This window comes from Molothrus aeneus, chromosome 7, assembly GCF_037042795.1.
Source record: "Molothrus aeneus isolate 106 chromosome 7, BPBGC_Maene_1.0, whole genome shotgun sequence".
Classification (NCBI taxonomy): Eukaryota; Metazoa; Chordata; class Aves; order Passeriformes; family Icteridae; genus Molothrus; species Molothrus aeneus.
Genome location: NC_089652.1, coordinates 32256728 through 32276152, shown reverse-complemented (window position 1 = coordinate 32276152; position 19425 = coordinate 32256728). Strand labels below are relative to the sequence as shown.

Here is a 19425-nt window from a genome sequence, read left to right as displayed (position 1 = left end):
ATTGCATTTTCATTAACTGGTTTCATTCATAAAAAATTGAAGAATTAATCCAATTAAAATATATTGGAGGAATCACAATGTATTTTCCTCTTAAATCCATTTAAACATCTGTGAGAATCATGTATACTGAAGGGAAATATGAGAATGAAATTGTCTTTTGACTTTGAAATTTAATTAAAACAATCTGGTTGAAAAATCATACGTGCTGAAAACTCAATGCCTGCATGTGGACATTTAAATAAAAAAGGTCAACAGAAGTCTTGCGAACCTGAGGACAATAAATGTTGTTAAAGCTATTTTCTGTCTCTTCTTTTCCTCTTACATAAAGAATTGATATTCTAAATCTCTGAGCTGCTGACTAATTAAGCTCCAACTACTTCACAAACCAGTTTTTTTTTCCTTTGGGAGTGGGTTGGGCACTGTAAAGAAGGACAGAGTGTTCTTTGTTGTCCAACAGAGGCTGGGATCAGCAGAACTGCTGATGTTCAGCATCCTTCAGGTTCAGCCTGTGAAGGCTATGGCCAGAACTAAAAACAACTTCTGTCTAATACTGTTTTGCCTGGAATGTTCCAAGACTGAGCAGAGGAATGGTGGCACCACATGTAGCCAGCCCATGTTCCCACAAGAACAAAGACTGTAAGTGCTAATCCATGTTTTTCTGACTGTACACAATTCTCCTGGGAGGAGGATGCCTGTGCACTCACTGGATAATAATGAAAACCTGTTTCAATCAATAGTCTATAAAGCAAACCACCTTTCCATTCCCTTAGCAGGACTCAAGCTAGGGAGAGCATTAGCACTTCAACATTTAAACTATTCAGCCTTACTTTTAGGAAGCATTTTGTAAGGAATAGAACATTAACCCGTACTGTTGCCAAACACTAGTATTTATTGTGACAGTGACAGTGACACACCAAGTAATACCCACACAAATACATTATTTCTGCACCTACAACCATATTGTTCAAATTGTTTCTGATGAATAAGTTCCCAGTGCTGTAGGTGGCAGCTGATATGTAAAGTCCCCACACAGACCTTTTCCATCCTGTCACAACATTGACAAAGCACGAGTGCACCTGCAGTGCTGAGCTGAGTGTTGTGGGCTACATTTTCCACCAGTGGATAAAAGAAAATGTTGCCTTTTATTGGGCATCGACACTGTTTAAACTCTGTTTTAATATTCTTTCAGATTCTGTTTGGCTGCCATAACAAAGACAGAAATGTAGTGGGTACATAATTTTCTCAGCTCTTCCTTCCTGGGAATCAAATCCCAATAACATGGCATTGATTGTAATTGAGAGATTCTTATAGCTGCAAAAGATGAAATCTCTTCTTTATTATGAAAGCAGAGATTTCAGAATTGTTTAAGAACAGCCTAAATCCTCAGGCAATATGTGTGCATGCTCCTTTCCAGTACTCTTGCTTTTGTTTTGGAAATAACAGGAGACTATCAGATAATTGTCAGTTTTATTTTTCATCTGCACAATTGCACATGCCAACAGAAATACAGGGATATTATTTCAGAAGTTTAGTTGCTTTAGTACTTCATAATTATTCAAATTGCTTTCTGCTAAGACCCAAAAATTCCAGAGCATTTCCAGCCTTGAGTTTATCCTGTTAAAACAAAACACATACATATATTTGTGCTTAGTTCATATTTAACTCAAATGCTTTTTACTTGTGCTTTTAAAGGAACTGCTGCAAAGAGACTGAAGGGTCTTTTCCAGCCTTTGCAGAAATCAGTGTACTACACTGATTTTTCAGTGTTTTATCTCATGTCACATACAGAGACTTAAAAAGGAGGGAAAACCCCTCAAATGTAAAAATCATACCTTCAGTTTATAGTCAAAATCATCCATTGAATCAATCAATTTTCCAGGTTCCAGTTCCCCAAGTGGAAAAGGGTAATCTGTCCCCAAAATAACTTTGTCCTGTTAATAAAAAAGAATTTTACATTTTGCAGTAACATTAAACAATAGAGTTTAAATAATATGGATATTAATATGTACAATATTATAGTAACATTAATATTATATTTTAAACTCATAAATTTTAATTTTTCCAGATTTTTAATTTCTTTTAAATTAACATTAAACAATAGAGCACATGCTTTCTGGAATGTATAATGAAGTACAAGAAATTAGCTGTATATTTTGGACTGATTAATTATGAAAGTGAATATGAAGATCATAACTTCCACTTAGAAAAGAACAAAGCTTGAAAACAATGACTCAAGAATTTTTTGGATGAGTTTTATTTGGAAAAATTGCAGGATATTTATTAATAATTTTTGTGGTATCTAACTGAAGTTATGGTATTTTAATTCTCATAAGCAGAAAGCTGAAAATGCAAATCCCAGGCTTGAGGCATGAGTGTCTATTACTTGGTTGAATAAAATACAATTAGAATTGTTAAAATGTTTGACTCTGTTACCAGAGTTCAGCACTGAAATAGGGTGAAGAAAATGTCATTCAGTTATTTTCTGAAATGGTTTGTTTTTCTGTCAAATGCTTTTAAAATTTTTTTAATCTCCACTAGATGTCACCCAAAAGTCTCTGATAGAGCCTACACAAATCTTTGCCCAAAATCTCAACAGAAGAGACACATTCTATTGTTCTCTCCTATGTTCTGTCCTGTGTTCTGATTTATTATAGAAGAATTAACATCAGATTAACATAGGAAAATTTATGCCCTCTGTCTAATAAATCCAGCACAGATTTATAGCATAGGCTAGATTTTGAGCATAGACTAAACAAAATAGATTTGGATGTGTGTACTTTGAAGCATCTAAATATATTCTTTTATTTATAATATTCAATACCAAGATGCTTTATTCACATAAGAAAAACAAATGTCATGTATTTTATGATAAAAAAAAAACCTGAAAACACACCAGGTTTATATGAGAAAGTGGGTTTTTAAGTAAAAGAAAAGGAAACATAGAATTTGTCCATCTGTTTACTCGGGAAGGTCATGTAAGACAGGAAGGTTTGTATATTCTTATTTATATCTCCTACATAACATACTAAACCAGAATTAAATCCCACATCCTCACTGCAATAATATATATTTTTCTTTTCCTCTCTATGTAGATATATTTTTTCCCACTGTTTGAAAGTATTTCACAGCTAATCATGGGATCTATTCATTAGCAGTAAAATTAAGAGCTGTAAATCAGTAAGAAAAAATTAGAAGCAGATTTCTGGCTGTGCTCCCAGTGATCTTGGGCTGTTGATTTGTACCCTTTGAGCTTCAGTTTTGTACCCATCTATAAAATGGGAGTTGCAATACCTCTCTTTAGCATCCAGCTTTAGAGGAGTGCTGGGAAACTTCTGCAGATGAATAATGCTCCTAGCATAAGGGAAGTACTGTTATATTATCCCAAAGCATATCAACAAAGTCAGTTTTCCCTAGAAGACTTGGAGGTCGTTTCCTTAATTAGCACATCTCTCCTATTAGAGAGGTACATGGGGCTAAGGATTAACCTCACTGGACCCTGCTACTCAGCACAACTTTTTTCACAGTAATAAGGACCTAAATCTGAAAATGAATCCCAGAAAGCTTTAAACATGACTTCATCCTCTTACATAAGGAAAAATTGTATTTGCCTTGAATTTTGCCTTCTTTCCTACTGCTATGATGCACCTGAAAAAAATGCCCAGAACGCTGTAGTCAGTTCAGCTCCAACTTCTGGCCAGAGAATGCTTTGCCTTTGGATGATGGCTCTGGGGGAATCACCATGGGGAAGTTTTTGCAGAGATGCACTGAATCATTTAATCCCATGTCAACCCAGTTCTTCACTTTTTATAGCCAGCAACGTTGGGGATTTTGTGTTTATTTGGATTCACCTCACGCTACCTCGCCACGGGGGGAGCGAAGGATTGCAGTGATTCTGCACTCTTACAAAATTCTTTCTCAGGAGTGTGTGTTTCTGCTTCCATCCCCAATTAACCTGCACCCCAAACTAAGAAGGGATGAGACTAAATGGACACGACTCATCACAGCTGTCAGTGGATTTTAACTCGGATCAGCTCTAGGCCAGCACGCCAGGCGCTGGTGCCAGGCAGTGGCTGTTCCCCAGGGACCCAAAGCCATGTCCAAGCACATCTTCCCTCACACTGAGCCCTTCCTGCACAGCTCTGAGCTGTTCTCTGGAGACCTGGCCTATTTCAAACCTGCAGCTCACAAAGTTACAGTGTCAGCCTCAAGACTCCATCACATTGTTTTTAGCCCAGCATTTATTAATCTTATATGTGTTACTCTGCCAACACATGTCTGCACTGAAAGCGCTGAGATATTTGGTGTTTCTTTAAGCATTTGGCTCATGGGTGTTATGTGAGAATGTCAACTTTCCTTAGAAAAAGAGGGAACTTTTTAATCTTCATGGTTATAAAGTAAAGTTTGAAATCGTGATGTGAATGTTTTTGTTTTCAAGGATAAGATGCCTTAGGCAATTGAAAAGAGAAAGTTCTCCTGAGTGTAAAAAACATGTTTTTGGTATCTGACTCATGACTTTTCAGCCCTGGGATTGCACCTGATGTCACATTGTTTGAACTGAAAGTACTCAGAGGAGAATTAAAGAAGACACCAATATCCTGTGTACTACGGTAGCCAAATTTATTGTGTTAAGACTATGAATTTTAATAGTCTGTTGACAAAATAAATAAGACACCAGAGAGGCTAATGCTGAGTGCCTTTTAGATTATCAATTTACAATCCATAATCTCTCTCTCCTCAAAATTCCAGTTGCAAAGACTAATCACAATTAAGGACCAGAGTCCATTTGTAGCTTCTTAGAATGGAAAGTAGAGAAATTAAAGTGTGGTGCAAAGACAGCAGCTTTCCCACAGCAGCAAATTTAGAGCAGCTTTGAGATGCAAAACTTCTGACTTTGAAGCAGAAGTGCCCCAAGACTTGTGTGCTACAAAAGTTCAGACAGAAAAAAACTTCAATTCTTCAGCAATGGATTCAGCATCTTGTGCTTTCCCTCCTGCTTTGCTCTTGACATCTACAATTCAGCTTAACAGGTTCAGATCACAAAAAGAATCTCTGGTCTCAGCCAGCCTGAGTCACACAGCTCCTAATTTACCAAGGTCTTTCTGACAATGGCAAAACATGTCTCCCAACATTTGAAAATGGATAAAAGAAAACAAGTGAGTGATCTTTTCTCCTTGCACTGGCAATTTAAAATTCAAGAGCTACACTCATCCTTGTGTACTAGAACTGCATGTACAAAGAAAATATAGTTAGAATGAACATGGTCTGGATTTGGGGAGATTTTTCAGAAAAGGAGGTAACAGAGGCAAGTGTTGAGCTGTTACTCCATAAGCCTTTGGGTGTCTTGTAGAATGGACAAGCACATCACACACAGTAAAATTTTAAAATCTATTGTAAAAAAACACCTTAAAGCCACTTGCTTTAAGCTACAGTTATTCAAAAGATAATGCATATCAAAAACTACTGGCTATGGACTATGATTTGTTTGCTATTTAGAGGCTGGCAACAGAAATGAAAAGAAATCAGTATTGGGTGGGAGCCCTGGTACTTTATTTGTAAACCATCTGGTGCCTAAAATTAATCCCTGGCACAGAGATGGCAAATGACACCTGAGTTAATACCCACTGATGTTAGGATTTTCCACTACTAACAGCTTATTCCAGATCTTTTTTGAGTAAATTGACCTGGGTTTTATCTTATTTGTTTCTAATGGAAATAGGGAGTCCTTCCATAAATCTATTTTTGGTTCAGGGTGGTTTAACCAAAAAGATGTTGTCTCCACTCCTTAGAGCTGCAGTGTTACTGTATTGTACAAACATACACGTCACAGAAGTTTCCATACTATTGTTTCAAGCTGTAGTTGTGCTGCCACATGGTTGATTTTCCATAAATCTTCAAATGCAAAGTTTTCCTAAAAGGCACAAGTCCTGCAGGGGAGCTGCAGGCAGAACTCCAGTCCCACCTGACTTCAGGTGCAGCATGAACTGAAAATACACAGATTTTAAAGTGTGATCCCTGAGCTCAGAGTACCACAGTAAAGAAAGCAATAGTTCTGCATTGCTATTTCTGTCTGGCCTAGGCAAGTCACTCCTGTACCAGTTCTAGAGCAGATTTATTGCAGTAACCTGCTCAGACTAATGGAAATGGGAAATCAACAGATTCTTTTTTGTAGGAGAAAAACCCCAATAAGCTGAGTGGTGTTTGTGAACTTTGGTCATACAGGAGGCCCTGATGACAGCAACAGCCCCGCACCGTGTGAGTCTAGACACTGATGTACAGGCAAAAGGAATGCAGCTGTTGAGAGAAGAAAATCCCTGTCAGAGCCTGCACTTCTGATTTGACATCTGGGAGGTATCTGCCTCTGGCTGCAGACACTGTGAGGTGCAGAGATCAAGGCACAAAGACAGGTGTCTTGTTGATTTGCAGTGATCCATTGGAAGCTGGCATGAGGGATGCCATCTTCAATCCCTTCCTGGGCATTTACTAAATGAGAAGGGATTATTTGAATGTGTTAGGGTTTTTCTGTCCCATGCTGTACCTCATTTAAATGGCTTGCTGTCACCATGATATTTTCTGGAAAATCCCTCGCCAGGATTTCTTCTCCTGGGAAGCTGGGAAGCTTCAGCTTCTCCATGTTTTGCTGCTCTGGAATGTGGTCTGGAGATTGTTTATCCAAACATGTGAATTGTTTTTAATTAATGACCAATCACCATCAGCTGTGTCAGACTCTGAGGAGTCAGTCATGAGCTTTCATTATCATTCTTGTTAAGCTTTCTGATGTATCCTTTCTCTTTCTTTAGTATAGATATAATATAATATAATATAATATAATATAATATAATATAATATAATATAATATAATATAATATAATATAATATAATATAATATAATATAATATAATATAATAATAAATCAGCCTTCTGAGAACTTGAAGTCAGATTCTCATCTCTCACCTCATCCTGGGGACCTCACAAACACCACAGTTTGCTAAACTACAAAGATTTCTTTACAACCATCTAAAATACTTCTGCAAACCCATAATGTTTAATTGTCTCTCTGAGATACCCACAAAAGCTTTCTTTATTACTGATTTTTTTCTGTCTAACTTCCCAAGTGGAAATATGATTTGATTTCTTCAAGCATGCACTTGAATTTGAAAATTAAGCCATTTGAAAAACCAGGCTTCAGACTGAAGCACTCTTTGCTTGAAGTTCCATCCTGAACAAGCTCAGAGAAGGATGGAACTAAGGCTGACAGTGCATGACTTCCTGGATTAAACCCACCATTTCAATGAATCCATATGGTAAAAGCATTATCAACATGGCAGAAGCCCATCGATTTATTTCACTGGGTGACACTGCCTTCTTCCTTCTTTCTTCTTCTCTTCTTCTCTTGCTATTTCCTGGAAAATTAACTGAAGAATGACTCACCCACTTCTGGAAGCACTAAAACTCACCTCTCCTACTACACTTGTTAGCAGCCTTAGTGCCCCACGGTCGTGGACAAGAGAGTCTGTGTAAAATGAGCCAAGGTATTTTCTTGGATCCACCTTATTATCCATGGCACACAAATCAGGGCGCACGTTGAAGCCATGGGAGATTCGACCCACTGTGTATGGAAAAGCTCCACCTGCAAGAAGGAATTGTTAATAACTTTTAAAAAGCTGAAAATATCTAAGAGGGGAGAAAAGCCACCTTATCACCAAAGATCCATAAGTTTTCTGGCAGCTCTTTGGAAAGAAAGTGCTTTGCACTAGTGGTTTTTTATTCCTTTACCTTCATTAGCTTCTGTCTCTATTTTTCTCACTTCTTCACTACTGTGATGCCCAAATTCCTCCTGCTGCTTCCTCGTCCCTTTCCTTAAACCACCTGCTGCCTGCCCTTCCTTTTTGTTTTCCCTTAACTGTTGTACCAGTTCAAGCCCTGCAGGCTAGAGAGTGTTCATAAAAGCTAGAGAGTGTTCATAAAAGCAGCTGATCTGTCAGACTGTCTTCTTTGGGGTGACAGTGCTCAGCTGGTGGCAGGCTTCATGTGGTGACCCCATTAGCTGAGACACAGAAAATACAACTGTACCATGCTCAGCCAAAGAGCAGGAGTTTCACATGGTACACTACTCACCTCCATGTGCAAAGCAAACTTTCAGCTTAGGGAATTTTTCAAAAATTCCTCCCATAATCATGGAGCAAATGGCCATGGTTGTTTCTGTTGGCATGCCTAAGAAGAAAAACATCTTAATTGTGAAAGAGCTTTACTTTTTAAATTTCCTATTTGATTTTTAAATGTTGTTTTAATTTTTTTCCATTAGCCTTGAGCCAACTGAAAAAGTAATAGTTGCAGGACAGCTACCAAAAGTCATGCATTATTTCCACTGGAAGGACACAGAGTTGAACTCTAATTAACTGACATGAAGACACAGGTCTGGAAGTGGAGGTGTTCTGAATTCTAAGTCCAGGTTTTACTCCATACCACGAGGACAGATGGGTATATAGACAGGTTGGGTATGTCCTGAAATACCCTGTACAGGCCTGATTCCCATTATCCTTGCTCCAAGACAAGTCTGGAATATGCCAGGGTGTCTTCTCCCCTCTGCCTGTGGGTTTCTTTTGTGTGGAAAGTGGAGCAGATATGTTAATGGATATTCCAGCACAGATTTGGGGTTTGGTTACCACATGATGCCAGACCCTACAGTTTAGAACTAACCACTTTGCTCCTAGCTGAGTTGGATGCCTGCTTAGGAAGAGAATGGGAATTTAGGTTCCTACAGCAGGCCTCAGCTTCTGATCACACCCAACATATTTAGAGTATCATGCCATTTTAAACACCCAGCTTCAGATATGCAGCTTGAAATCAGGAACTGAGTTCCTCATATTTATGGGGGAAACAACAGCTATGCATCTGGAAAGGTTATTTTTATTAATGTCTTACCATACACTCAGATGCAAAGCATTATTAGGCTTAGTAAGAATATATTCTATTTTCATTTTAAGTAAATGCAATAATTTTATTTTCTTCTTAAATCTGCATTTTCTTGTCTGATCTGATTAAGACTAACTGATATTTTTTCAAGATAATGCATTGGTGATTGGGACAGCAAGACTTTCCAAGCAGAATGTGTATTAAATATATACGTTGTGTATGTTTTTCAGAACTGGTGGCAGTGCAAAACCATGCAAAAAAAAAAAAAACCCAACACAAAACAAAATGCATGAGAGTAGAATCAGGTCTAAACATTTCTGGGTAGCAGAATAACCCTGCTCCTGTTATTCAGTGTTATGATTTACCTATCAAACAGGGAAAAAATGGAAACTAGATAATATCCCACACCTACTGAGAGCTTTCAAAGTACATGTTGTTTCAACTACAGCAGATGTAAAGTTAGATTTATTTCCTCTCTGATCAACATGTTTCTAAGAAATAACTCAAGAAATTATAGAAAAAAATGTTTGGTTTTGCTTACTCCTTCATTTACTCCTGTTATTTTTGAGGAGCTGATTTCTGAGATGATTCACTTCTTCCTTGTTATCTGCTCTTTGTATTTAGGGCAAAAGAGATGACTATATTCTGTTGCTAGTCTGAATAATTTTAATTCTAAGTATTTAAAAGAAAAGCAAATAAGGTTAGAAACAAATGACTGCTGAGTTTATACAACAGACTTAATCATAATACTAGATTTAAAAAAAAAAGAAACTTTGACAGAAAAATGATGTAATTTTCTCTGTACTTGTACTTTACTTGGCAGCAATCTCCTGGACATAATCCAGTTCATAAATGTAGGTTAAGCAAAGTAAATATACACTTACCTATTAGCCAGGGAAACCAATATTTGGACATCCTCCCATCTATCTGCATGTCCCAGGGATGCACAAAGAGACAGCAATTTAATTTCTCAGCAGCCTGCAGCAAAAAGAAAAAGTCTGAATCTTGATTAATCATAGCAAAACACATCTTAGATCTTAGTCATCCTTTTCAATGACCTGCAGTAGTACTGAGCAGTAGTACTAGTAATGAAAATAGGCCCACAAGTAAGAACTATAAGCAATAGTTGGCTGTATTTACTCCTCTGGGCCATATTCTGAAGTCCTCACTCAGTTTCACACTCTTCCTGTGACTACAGGATGGAAGCATAGATGATGACATCTCTTTAGTGAACCAAGTGTTTCTCAGAATAATGCAGTACAAAAATGCTTTTCCAGCTATGTTTTTCAGCCATCCTGTAATATAAAATCAGTTCAAGCAAACATTCTTTTGGTTTCATTACACATATGAGAATGAATTCCCACATTGTCTAACAGAATCATTTGAGATGGTTTTGCAGAATTGTTCCAGCTGCATTCAGAAATTTTCATTGAGTTGCACTACATTTGTCCCCTTTGGCCCTATACCTAGCTTAAAAAAATGCTAAATTATTCCTAATTCTTCCTAACAGTTCAAAATCTGGCTGTATTCTGATCAATAATACATCTCTACCCAAGTACAGTAATTCTTCCAAAACTACTGACATCTTTGGAAAGGCAAACAGAAGACTAGTGTTGGATGCTGACTCTGACTGTAATTTAACTGTGTGCTTAAATTTAAATACACAGTCATCAGAGTCATTCATATGCTTAACCAGGATTTAACAGCTTCGTTTTGTCAGATGTATTTCTGGACATGCTCTTGTTGCTAAGGAGATTGTCACACATTTGAAAAATTTGGGTTTATTTACCCATACATGCATAAATAAAAGCTGCAACTTTTGGATCGTGGAGAATAATTGCCATCTACATTTGTAAACTAAAAATAGCAATTCAATAACTGGCCTGGTAGTTTGGCAAAGTTCATTATCCAATATGGCTTAATGTCATAATCTGTATTATCCAGAGATGTTTCTAAAAATGAAAGGGGTAACTTCCTACATGTGTGAAACATAAGCTGAAGGATGTACAGTTTAAGAGAGAGATCCCAGAAGAAGAGAGGGATCTCAGTAGCAGAGACATGGAGTTACTGGAGAGAGCACCAAGATGATGGAGGGACTGAGCATCTCTCCTGTGAGGAAATGCTGAGAGAACTGGGACTGTTTGTCCCCTAGGAGAAAAGCTTCTGGGGAAATCAGAAAATTTCAGGTTGCCCAGAGGGATTGTGGAGTTTCCATGCTTGGAGATTTTTAAAAGCCACCTGGGCATGGTCCTGGGATCTGGCTGTAGGTGGCCCTGCTTGAGCAGGGGGTTGGTCCAGGTGGCCCCCAGAGGCCTCTCCCAACCTCAGCCATGCTGTGATTCCATAAATGTGAGCATTTCCAAGAGCAGATGTTGATATCTGACTGTATATGGCCATACAAACATGGTTCTGTGCCAACAGAGTTTCTGAATAAATCGAGCATCCTACAAAAGAACCTCTGTGAATCAATTCCAGGCTGACAGCTCTAATAACTTGAGAAACAGATTCAGAATGGACATTGATTAAACCCCTAATTTAGACAAATGACCACCTCATCTGGACCTCAGGCTATTTAAGAAATGCTATCTATTAATTCATTTGATAATCAATACATTCAGTTTGGGAATTTTGGTCCTGTTTACATAGTTCTGTGTGGTACTTTGGTGCTATAGGTATCTCTGATAATCTCAGGGGAGTTTATCAGTTATTTCAATAGGATTGGAAACAGTAACTTGAACTCAAATGCAAACAATGCAGAAAGACTTTATATGATATTGCACTTATCCTCACAAATCAAGAAGGCAGATCTACAGTGTGAGCTAGTATAATAAAACAAAAGTTCTTATTCATTCTTATAAAATATATTTCAGAATATGTGGTATCATTGCCATTATATCCTATAAAGAATTATCATTTACAACTAAAGCTGAGTCTCTCTGATCACTAAGCAGATTAGAAGGCTCAAATGATGACTCAATCCTCCAAAATATTTTTAGACAGATTTCCATATCACAGAATTCCCCCAAAGAAGGAAAGCAAGAGCTACTCACAGCATAAACATCATAGAGCTCAGGGGCATTCAGGTCCCACTTATTGACATGAGATCCAATCTGCACTCCAGGAAACCCAAGTTCATTCACACAGCGCTGCATTTCCCTCACAGCCAGCTCTGGAGCTTGCAGAGGTAACGTGCCCAGCCCAATAAACCTCTTGGGGTACTTCTTTACTGTGGCAGCTAAGTCATTGTTTAACATCTGGGCAAGATCTAAAGTATCCTGAGGTTTGGCCTGGTAAGATACGAAGCAGAAGAGTACATTTAAATATAGTTCTCAAATGTTATCACCTTTGGAAGTTATTGGATAAATGTCATTGCAAACAACTGGTAGGGTTTGAACCCAAATTTGCTTTACAGTTCTGAATAGCTGGAAAAATAGAGCTAAATTCTGCCTTGCTTTAAAACCTCTGGGTACAGTTCTGCTTTTTCTCTTGAATATTTTATCAACTGCTGTTGCCTTTACTGCTCAGGATGAGTGCAATAAAACCCAGGTTGCTGATGTACTTAAGTACCTGGTCTTTTGTGTAAAGCAGTCCCCTGGTTTTGTTTATCCCCATGCAAAAACCTCAGTATATAATTTTTATACATAGCAATGAATATTTACTCTCCTATTACTGGAGCTGAAGAAATAAAAATAAGAAATGGGAGATGCTGGAACATGTGAATTCTACAGAGGAAGCTTGAGCAAACTTCTCTAACATTTAGAAGGAGATAACATCCATAATTCTAATATGGAAGTGCAATATCCATGCAATCAAACTCTAGATTTTTTCTCCCAATACATATTTAATGGAAAACATTCCCTTAGATACCAGAATAAAATTTTGAAGAGAAGTTACTAAATAGAAATGATAAAAATCAATGGGCTTATCACAATAATACTAAATGCACAAATACATTTACATATAGGCATCTTGACCTGTGCACATTGCTAAATAGTCACATCCAGAACGCATTTAGAACAGCATTTTGCTGTGATTTATCTCCTCAGCCTGTCTTATTTCTTTGAAGCATTCAAGATCACCACGTGGGGAACGTAGGAACTTAAATTTCCTTCTGAATTTTCAGATTCAAAACATTCTAGGTTAATGAGTCCCATGCCACATTTAAAAGAAAGTGGGACAAGGCCACAATTGCATCCTTTATGTCTTTTTTTTTCCTTGAGAAAGTACTGATTGATGTCTAGCTTTCATGGAATGTGTACATTCATGTCTGCCTGCTAACCATGGATTCATGTTGGATATATTTTTTCTCTCCATTTCCAGCTGCCCCCATAAGGAATTCAGCTGTTTTATCTTTTCTCCCTGGGTGTGGAGCTTTGCCAGGACATCCTGCAGACACCTTCTCATACCTGCACTCCTTTTTTGCCTTTTCATTTTCACAGCAGAACAGTTCTAGTGACTACTTCAATTTGTAGGAAGATGCTTTTCTTTTTTAAAAATGTTGCTACATATGAATTATCAAATATCTTAGTTGGAACTTACCCAGTAGCTGAACATTACAGGGACTGTGGACAGGACTTGGATGGTGACTCCTGAGTAAGAAAAAGCAAATATTAATGCTTCCTTTTTTGTTTTTGAGAAAATGCTATAAATAAGAAAGTACTTTGGTTTGAGAGGCAGAATGTAAAAGCTTTACTGATAAGAAAAGCTGATTTAACAGTGACATAGAGAAAATATTTTTTTTTAAATTAAGGATCATGGCAATAAAACACATAGTGTATCACTTTATTAGGATTTGGATATTTTTGCTAAGTAGAAAGAACAAACACTACCATAGTCATGCTAGTTAATTTGGGAAATTAGGGTTTTTGATTTTAGAAGGATTTAGTATGCACATGTACAAACAATTAAAATAGCAATTTAGTATTACTCTCACATGAATGAAACTGACATTAAACCAACTGAAAACATTAACTCAAGTTTACTTTTGGGTGAATTTGTCATAAATATTAAACAAATAAATGAATTAGCCCAAAGATAAATAACATTATGTAACCAATGGTTGTTAAACAATGTTTTCCTAAGTGTTCCCAAAGCTAAATTGTGTTAGGTTTCATTCATCTTGTGTCTGGACTGCTGAGGTTGTAAATATAAAAAAATCCGTTTGTTTTCAGAAATAACTTTGATGTTAAAAAGAAAAAGAATTAAGTCCATGTTGTTTTGTTTCTACTCAAACACAAATCTCTATTATAATATTTTGTGTGACAGGTTACAGGAATGAAAACAACAAACCTGGCAGACAAACAAAATAAACAATAAAGAGTAATTAGGACATCACAAAATAGTTACATGCAAAGCTGTTTCATTTTGGTGGTTTTTTGGGTTGGTTTATAATATTTTTGCACATATCTTGTCATGCTTTAAAAAATTTAACTTGGTTGTTAGTTGTAAAACTGCTAGAACAAAAAATGGCAGAAAAAACCTCCAGGAGAATGAACTCTAGGAGACCTCTAAATGACTTGCCAAAATATTTGAATGATTAAAATGATTTATCCTCCTCCTGAGAAGTTTAAGTAGGAAACAAGAGAAGAAGCTGACTCAGATTGCTACAAGATCTGAATAATATTATGTGCAGCAGCAATGGTTTAGGGGTAAGGATTAGGTCTGCAAAATTACATAAATACTGAATTATCCAAGTTAGATCATCCACCAATATGGGCACTTGATTAGTCTGTTGAGAACATTCTCCATGTTTTCCACAAAAACCATTGTATCTGCTTTCAATCCATTTTTACACTTCTGAGCAAATTTAACATAAACCTTAAAGGTACATTTCCAAGCTGACTGTTGCTAGACATTAGCTTTAGGAAAAAGAATGAGCACAGAAAAGCCTCTACTTTTTTACCCTCTTCAGAGGGTTTAAAAAGGAGAAAATAACAAGGAAAGGCAGTTAGGATGAATTGATATATTATCTCAAACAAAATTGTGATGATTTGTGTCACAGAACTGTGATGGTAATTACTTTTACAGCTTGTTTTATTGAGTTACATGGATAGCTTGCTTTATTGAGTGGATCAAGATAGAAATATGTACATCAATTAGACCTAGGACATATGATTGGGGGAACTAATTGAGTCTCTTTGCTCCACTGGAGACCATTTCTTATTACTGGCAAGATTGCACAAACAAAGCCTTTTAACCAAGTTATCTCTCTGAGTTAAAAATAACTTTCAGTGACTGATTCTAGTTTTGTTCAGCTGGGACACTTCTTGCATCTTTGCCCCAAAATTATGCCACGTTTGGAAGTTAAATTTTGGGTATAATCTATCTCAGCCTGTGTAAGAGAAAGCAGTCTGAACTAAGTTGCTACAGCTGTCTAAACCAAAAAGAAATAAATGTGGTCCATATCATTAGCTGAGCAGTAAGGATGAAGAAATGAAAAACACCAAGGCCTTTTTTTCCTCCCCACATAATTAATTGGCTGATACCTGTATGTCTGGAGTGCTGTAATAAAAAGGGACATTTTTAGGGGACAAGTCACCAGATGGTGCTGTAACATACAGGTTTAGATTTTTTTTTTAACCAAGCAAGCACTGTTCAGTTAATGAAGAAATATTGTGATGCTGCTTTCATGATACATTTTCTTTTCTGGAGAAGTGCTGCAAAAACTTGAAAAAAAATCCTCCTGTGTTTTCCCTTTGTCTACAACAAACATATGGGGCAGAACTGCTTTGTAGAAACTTGCCATTAGTGCTGAGGGAAATATCTGAAAGAGAAAGATGCCCAAAGGCTATTTATGATCCACTGTGTAGTTGAGTGATTTAGTAATCCCCAAAATCCCTGAGCTAACTCAGAGAAACATTACAGCCTAGTTAGGCCATGATTCCATGATTCTGTGACAAGGCACATATTTCAGAGTCTGCAAAGGCTTTCTGGAATTCCCATTGAATGTCTAATGGTTGGAGTTTCAAATTCTGCTTTTCCAGGGTGAAAATGAAGTAGATGAAAATTTTGCATGAATTGCCCACTACCTGGTGGGTTCCCAAGCTAGCTTATGTTATGTGTTGCACTAAACCTCCCTAAGAAGAATAACCCAGACTATCTCCAAACACAGAATCACAGAATGATTTAGGTTGGAAAAGACCTCTAAGATCATTGATTCCAACCATGAATCCAGTTCTGCCAAGCCCACCACTGAACTGTGTCCCCAGGCACCACATCTGCACATCCTTTAAATCCCTCCAGGGATGGGGACTACACCAGGGCTCTTCTAGGGCTTGACAACATTTCTAGTGAAGAAATTTTTGCTAATATCCAATCTAAACCTCCCCTGGTGCAATTTCAGGCCATTTCTTCCTGTTTATTGTTTGTCATCTTGGAGAAGAGACCAACTCCCCATTTCCCACAACCTCTTTCATGTGCTTGTCGAGTGATAAGGCCTGAGAGGAGGAAGCAATAATCATAAAGATGCTACTTGTACAATATCCACTCTTTTAAGCAATCCAGGTGTTAGTTCCTTATGAAAAGTTGAAGATGTTCGAGTTGTGTCTACTGGGAAACTATGTAGAAACTATTCAGGCCTCAATCTAAGTAATATAATCTAAAAAAATAATCTTTAGTAACATAATATTTCTCTTAGAAGAGTAATTTGGAATTACAGTGTTAATAAGAACTAGCAAAAATAATTGATCAGCCTAGAAATTCCTTCCCTCATCCTCAGTCTCCCATCTTACCAATCTTATTTAGTGGCTTGCATGTAACATGATGGAAAATAAATTTGCAAATTTGGCATCTGGTTAAATTTCTAAATGAGGAAAACCCTTTTCTGACAAAGTAATTGTACCAGTTCTCTAGGCTCAGAGTCCTACAGCAAAAACACAAAATGAGGCTGAAACATGGATAAACAGAAAAAAAGTATTAGAAAAGGAAACAGACATAGAAGAAATCCTGTGTGTAAAAAGAATATTTTTAATATTTGGAACAAAAATGAAAGGGCTTTCTCCTCCTTTGTGAATCATATTTTAACTGGAATGTATGATGCCATTTCAAGTCAGGGTCAGTCATCCTTACTTTTGTCAATTTAGTGTCTTAAATCCCTCAAAAATTAATAAATTCTAGTGGGGAATAAATTGCTACTGAGAATGAGGAAAGTTATGGGCACAATATAAATCATATATACTTCTGAGCATATCAGTTTCCAATAACTTTCAACAGATTAAAACCCAGGACTTAGTATGTTAAACCTTTTTTTGATATTGTTGTTGAGCACTTTCAGATGGGCTGACAGAGAAGTTGTTATTCTAAATGAAACACAATGATTTGTGGAGGTACCTGACTGGTCCATCTCTTTAATCCTTACTTCTGGGTCCCAGCAGTTCTCTTGGATAACTCTAAAAACCTTTCCATCCTTCATCATCTTTGCCTGTCCCTGTGAAATGACATTTTCATATATTATAAATGTGACAAAGTAGTACCTCCTAATTTATAGTCTCTTGATATGTTGGGCTCCTTACAGAAATTCAGTGGCAAAATTTTGATCTTTTATTTCTATTCAGTAGGTATTTTTAAACAGAAACTATTTTAAAAATAGATATGAATAAAACAGTCATTCATAGTTCTGATTTAATTCTTCAGAATTATATAAAAAAAATCCCCTTCCTCTTGCAATGTACATCACTGTATATTTATTTGGAAGAGATACCAGGTACCTTTATCCAAGTTTATCCTCAAAGCAAATTTTGACCTCAAAACAATGCTCTAATTAAATCTGTGCTAAATTTTCCCTTTGGGTATGTGTGTGTTCAATAGCATCACAATGATTCCAGTAACCACAGAAATAATTGTGTAACACAGTTAATTTCAGTCCAGTGATTTCTTATCACCAGTGATACTCAGACAAAAGGAGACCTATTGTGTTGTCTTCAGATTATGTTTTCTCCTTGGTAAGAAAAAAATAAATTGAAGAATTTGGGAAAGAAAAGTCCCAAACAAAACTTATACACAGTATAGACCCATGACCCGAATCAGTGTAGAACTTTCTCATATGCCACCAATTTCCAGACTTAGGAAGTTCAAAATATTATCAGAGTCATGGAATTTGTTCCTTTATCAGCCTGGAAACTTTTGAAATGTCCTATTTGGTTGATTTGTGAATTGTTTAAAGGCAGTGTCACCACATTAAGGAAATTGTTACAATTAGGGGTGCCCACCAGCTGCTACAGACACATCAGGATTTCTGCTGGCACAAATGGATGAGACAAAATTCACCAACACCTGCTAGCCCCGAGTATTTCTTGGTTGTTTTAATCTGCTGCAGGGATAATGGAAAGTCAGAGGATCCTTGGTGCTGTGCATGAGGGCTGGGGCAGTGCAGCTGTGCAGCAGAGGCACTGGGCAGAGAACCCACTCCATCTGCAGGTGAAAACTGAAAGCCACACAAGCAAACCCAGCAGCCACTCCTTCACCTTCCCAGTAAACAGGAGCTGAAGGCAAGGCAGTCTTTGGGCCCTTCAAGAAAGGGATTTCTCTCTCTCTCTCTCCAAAGGGCACTTTATTTTTCCTCACAAAATTGGTCTAATTTAGGATCCTGTTAATTTTTCTAAAGAAAAGAAACTGTTAAATCAGAATATTTATTACCAGTGTGCCCAGCCAGGGGGGGGTTCTGTCCCCCTCTTCTGAGAGCTCAAACTGTTCTTAACCTTGAATTTGTTACTACCTTCATACATCATTCACAAATGTACTGTCCTAATGAATATTTTAAAGCCATCCTCAACAAATCTAAGTGTGCTGCCTTGGCAACCTGTCAAGTTACTTGTTAGCTGTATCATGGGTTGTGAAAATTACGTGAAATATTACAACTACAGGGTCCTGATCCCCTGGTGAAATACTTCAGGTTCTTGTAAAACTGGTTTTCCAACCTGATGGAGAGGTTTATTGTAGCCATACACTCAAATACATTAAGAAAAGTTTAGAGCATTGATACAGGTTGTCCAATAAACAAAAAAATACTTGGGGTGTGAGAAAAAGGTGCAGTAGAACCAAGCACTTCATCAAGAATAGATCACATGGACTTTACTGTTCCATTCTATTCTATACTTCTCTACTCTATTCCATCCTAAAAACTACCTAATATTTGTTTCGATTAATGTATGTGGAAATTAAGAGGGAGACTTTTAAAAATTAAGATTTGGTTCAGCAAACTACATTTAAAATTCTCTTCTCACTAAACCACTCAGTAACATCCCAAAATGCACTTTTAAAATATGCATGTAATTATTTTCTTCCAGTTTGACCCTGGTGCTTCTTCAGAGAATGATATGGGAGGCCTTTGGGTTTTTTTTAAATCTTAGGAGTTACCATCCCCAGCTCCACCTGTCTGAACAGGATTTTATTTTGCCATGCACATTTTGTCATGCAGAAATTTCCAGACAGAAGTAGGCCGGATGGAATTCTTGGAGGAGTGTGTAAGGCCATTATTGACTTGTCACAAAGTTCCTCTGCAAATTATTTTTAGCA

At 37.1% G+C, this 19425-nt stretch overlaps 1 protein-coding gene across 2 annotated transcripts in view; it reads right to left on the bottom strand.

Moving 5' to 3' along the window:
• Window positions 1-1450: 1450 nt before the first annotated feature.
• The window catches only part of ACMSD (aminocarboxymuconate semialdehyde decarboxylase), a 39086-nt gene continuing 21111 nt past the window's right edge, over window positions 1451-19425 (bottom strand). For both annotated transcript variants that reach the window (XM_066553600.1, XM_066553599.1), the window contains exons 5-12: window positions 17242-17338; window positions 13453-13502; window positions 11964-12200; window positions 9798-9891; window positions 8116-8211; window positions 7455-7627; window positions 1833-1931; window positions 1451-1614 (exon numbers count right to left, since the gene is read on the bottom strand). In XM_066553600.1, the coding sequence (XP_066409697.1) occupies window positions 1552-1614; window positions 1833-1931; window positions 7455-7627; window positions 8116-8211; window positions 9798-9891; window positions 11964-12200; window positions 13453-13502; window positions 17242-17326 (897 nt within the window). In that variant the 5' untranslated portion in view covers window positions 17327-17338 and the 3' untranslated portion in view covers window positions 1451-1551. The remainder of the gene's footprint in view (window positions 1615-1832; window positions 1932-7454; window positions 7628-8115; window positions 8212-9797; window positions 9892-11963; window positions 12201-13452; window positions 13503-17241; window positions 17339-19425) is intronic.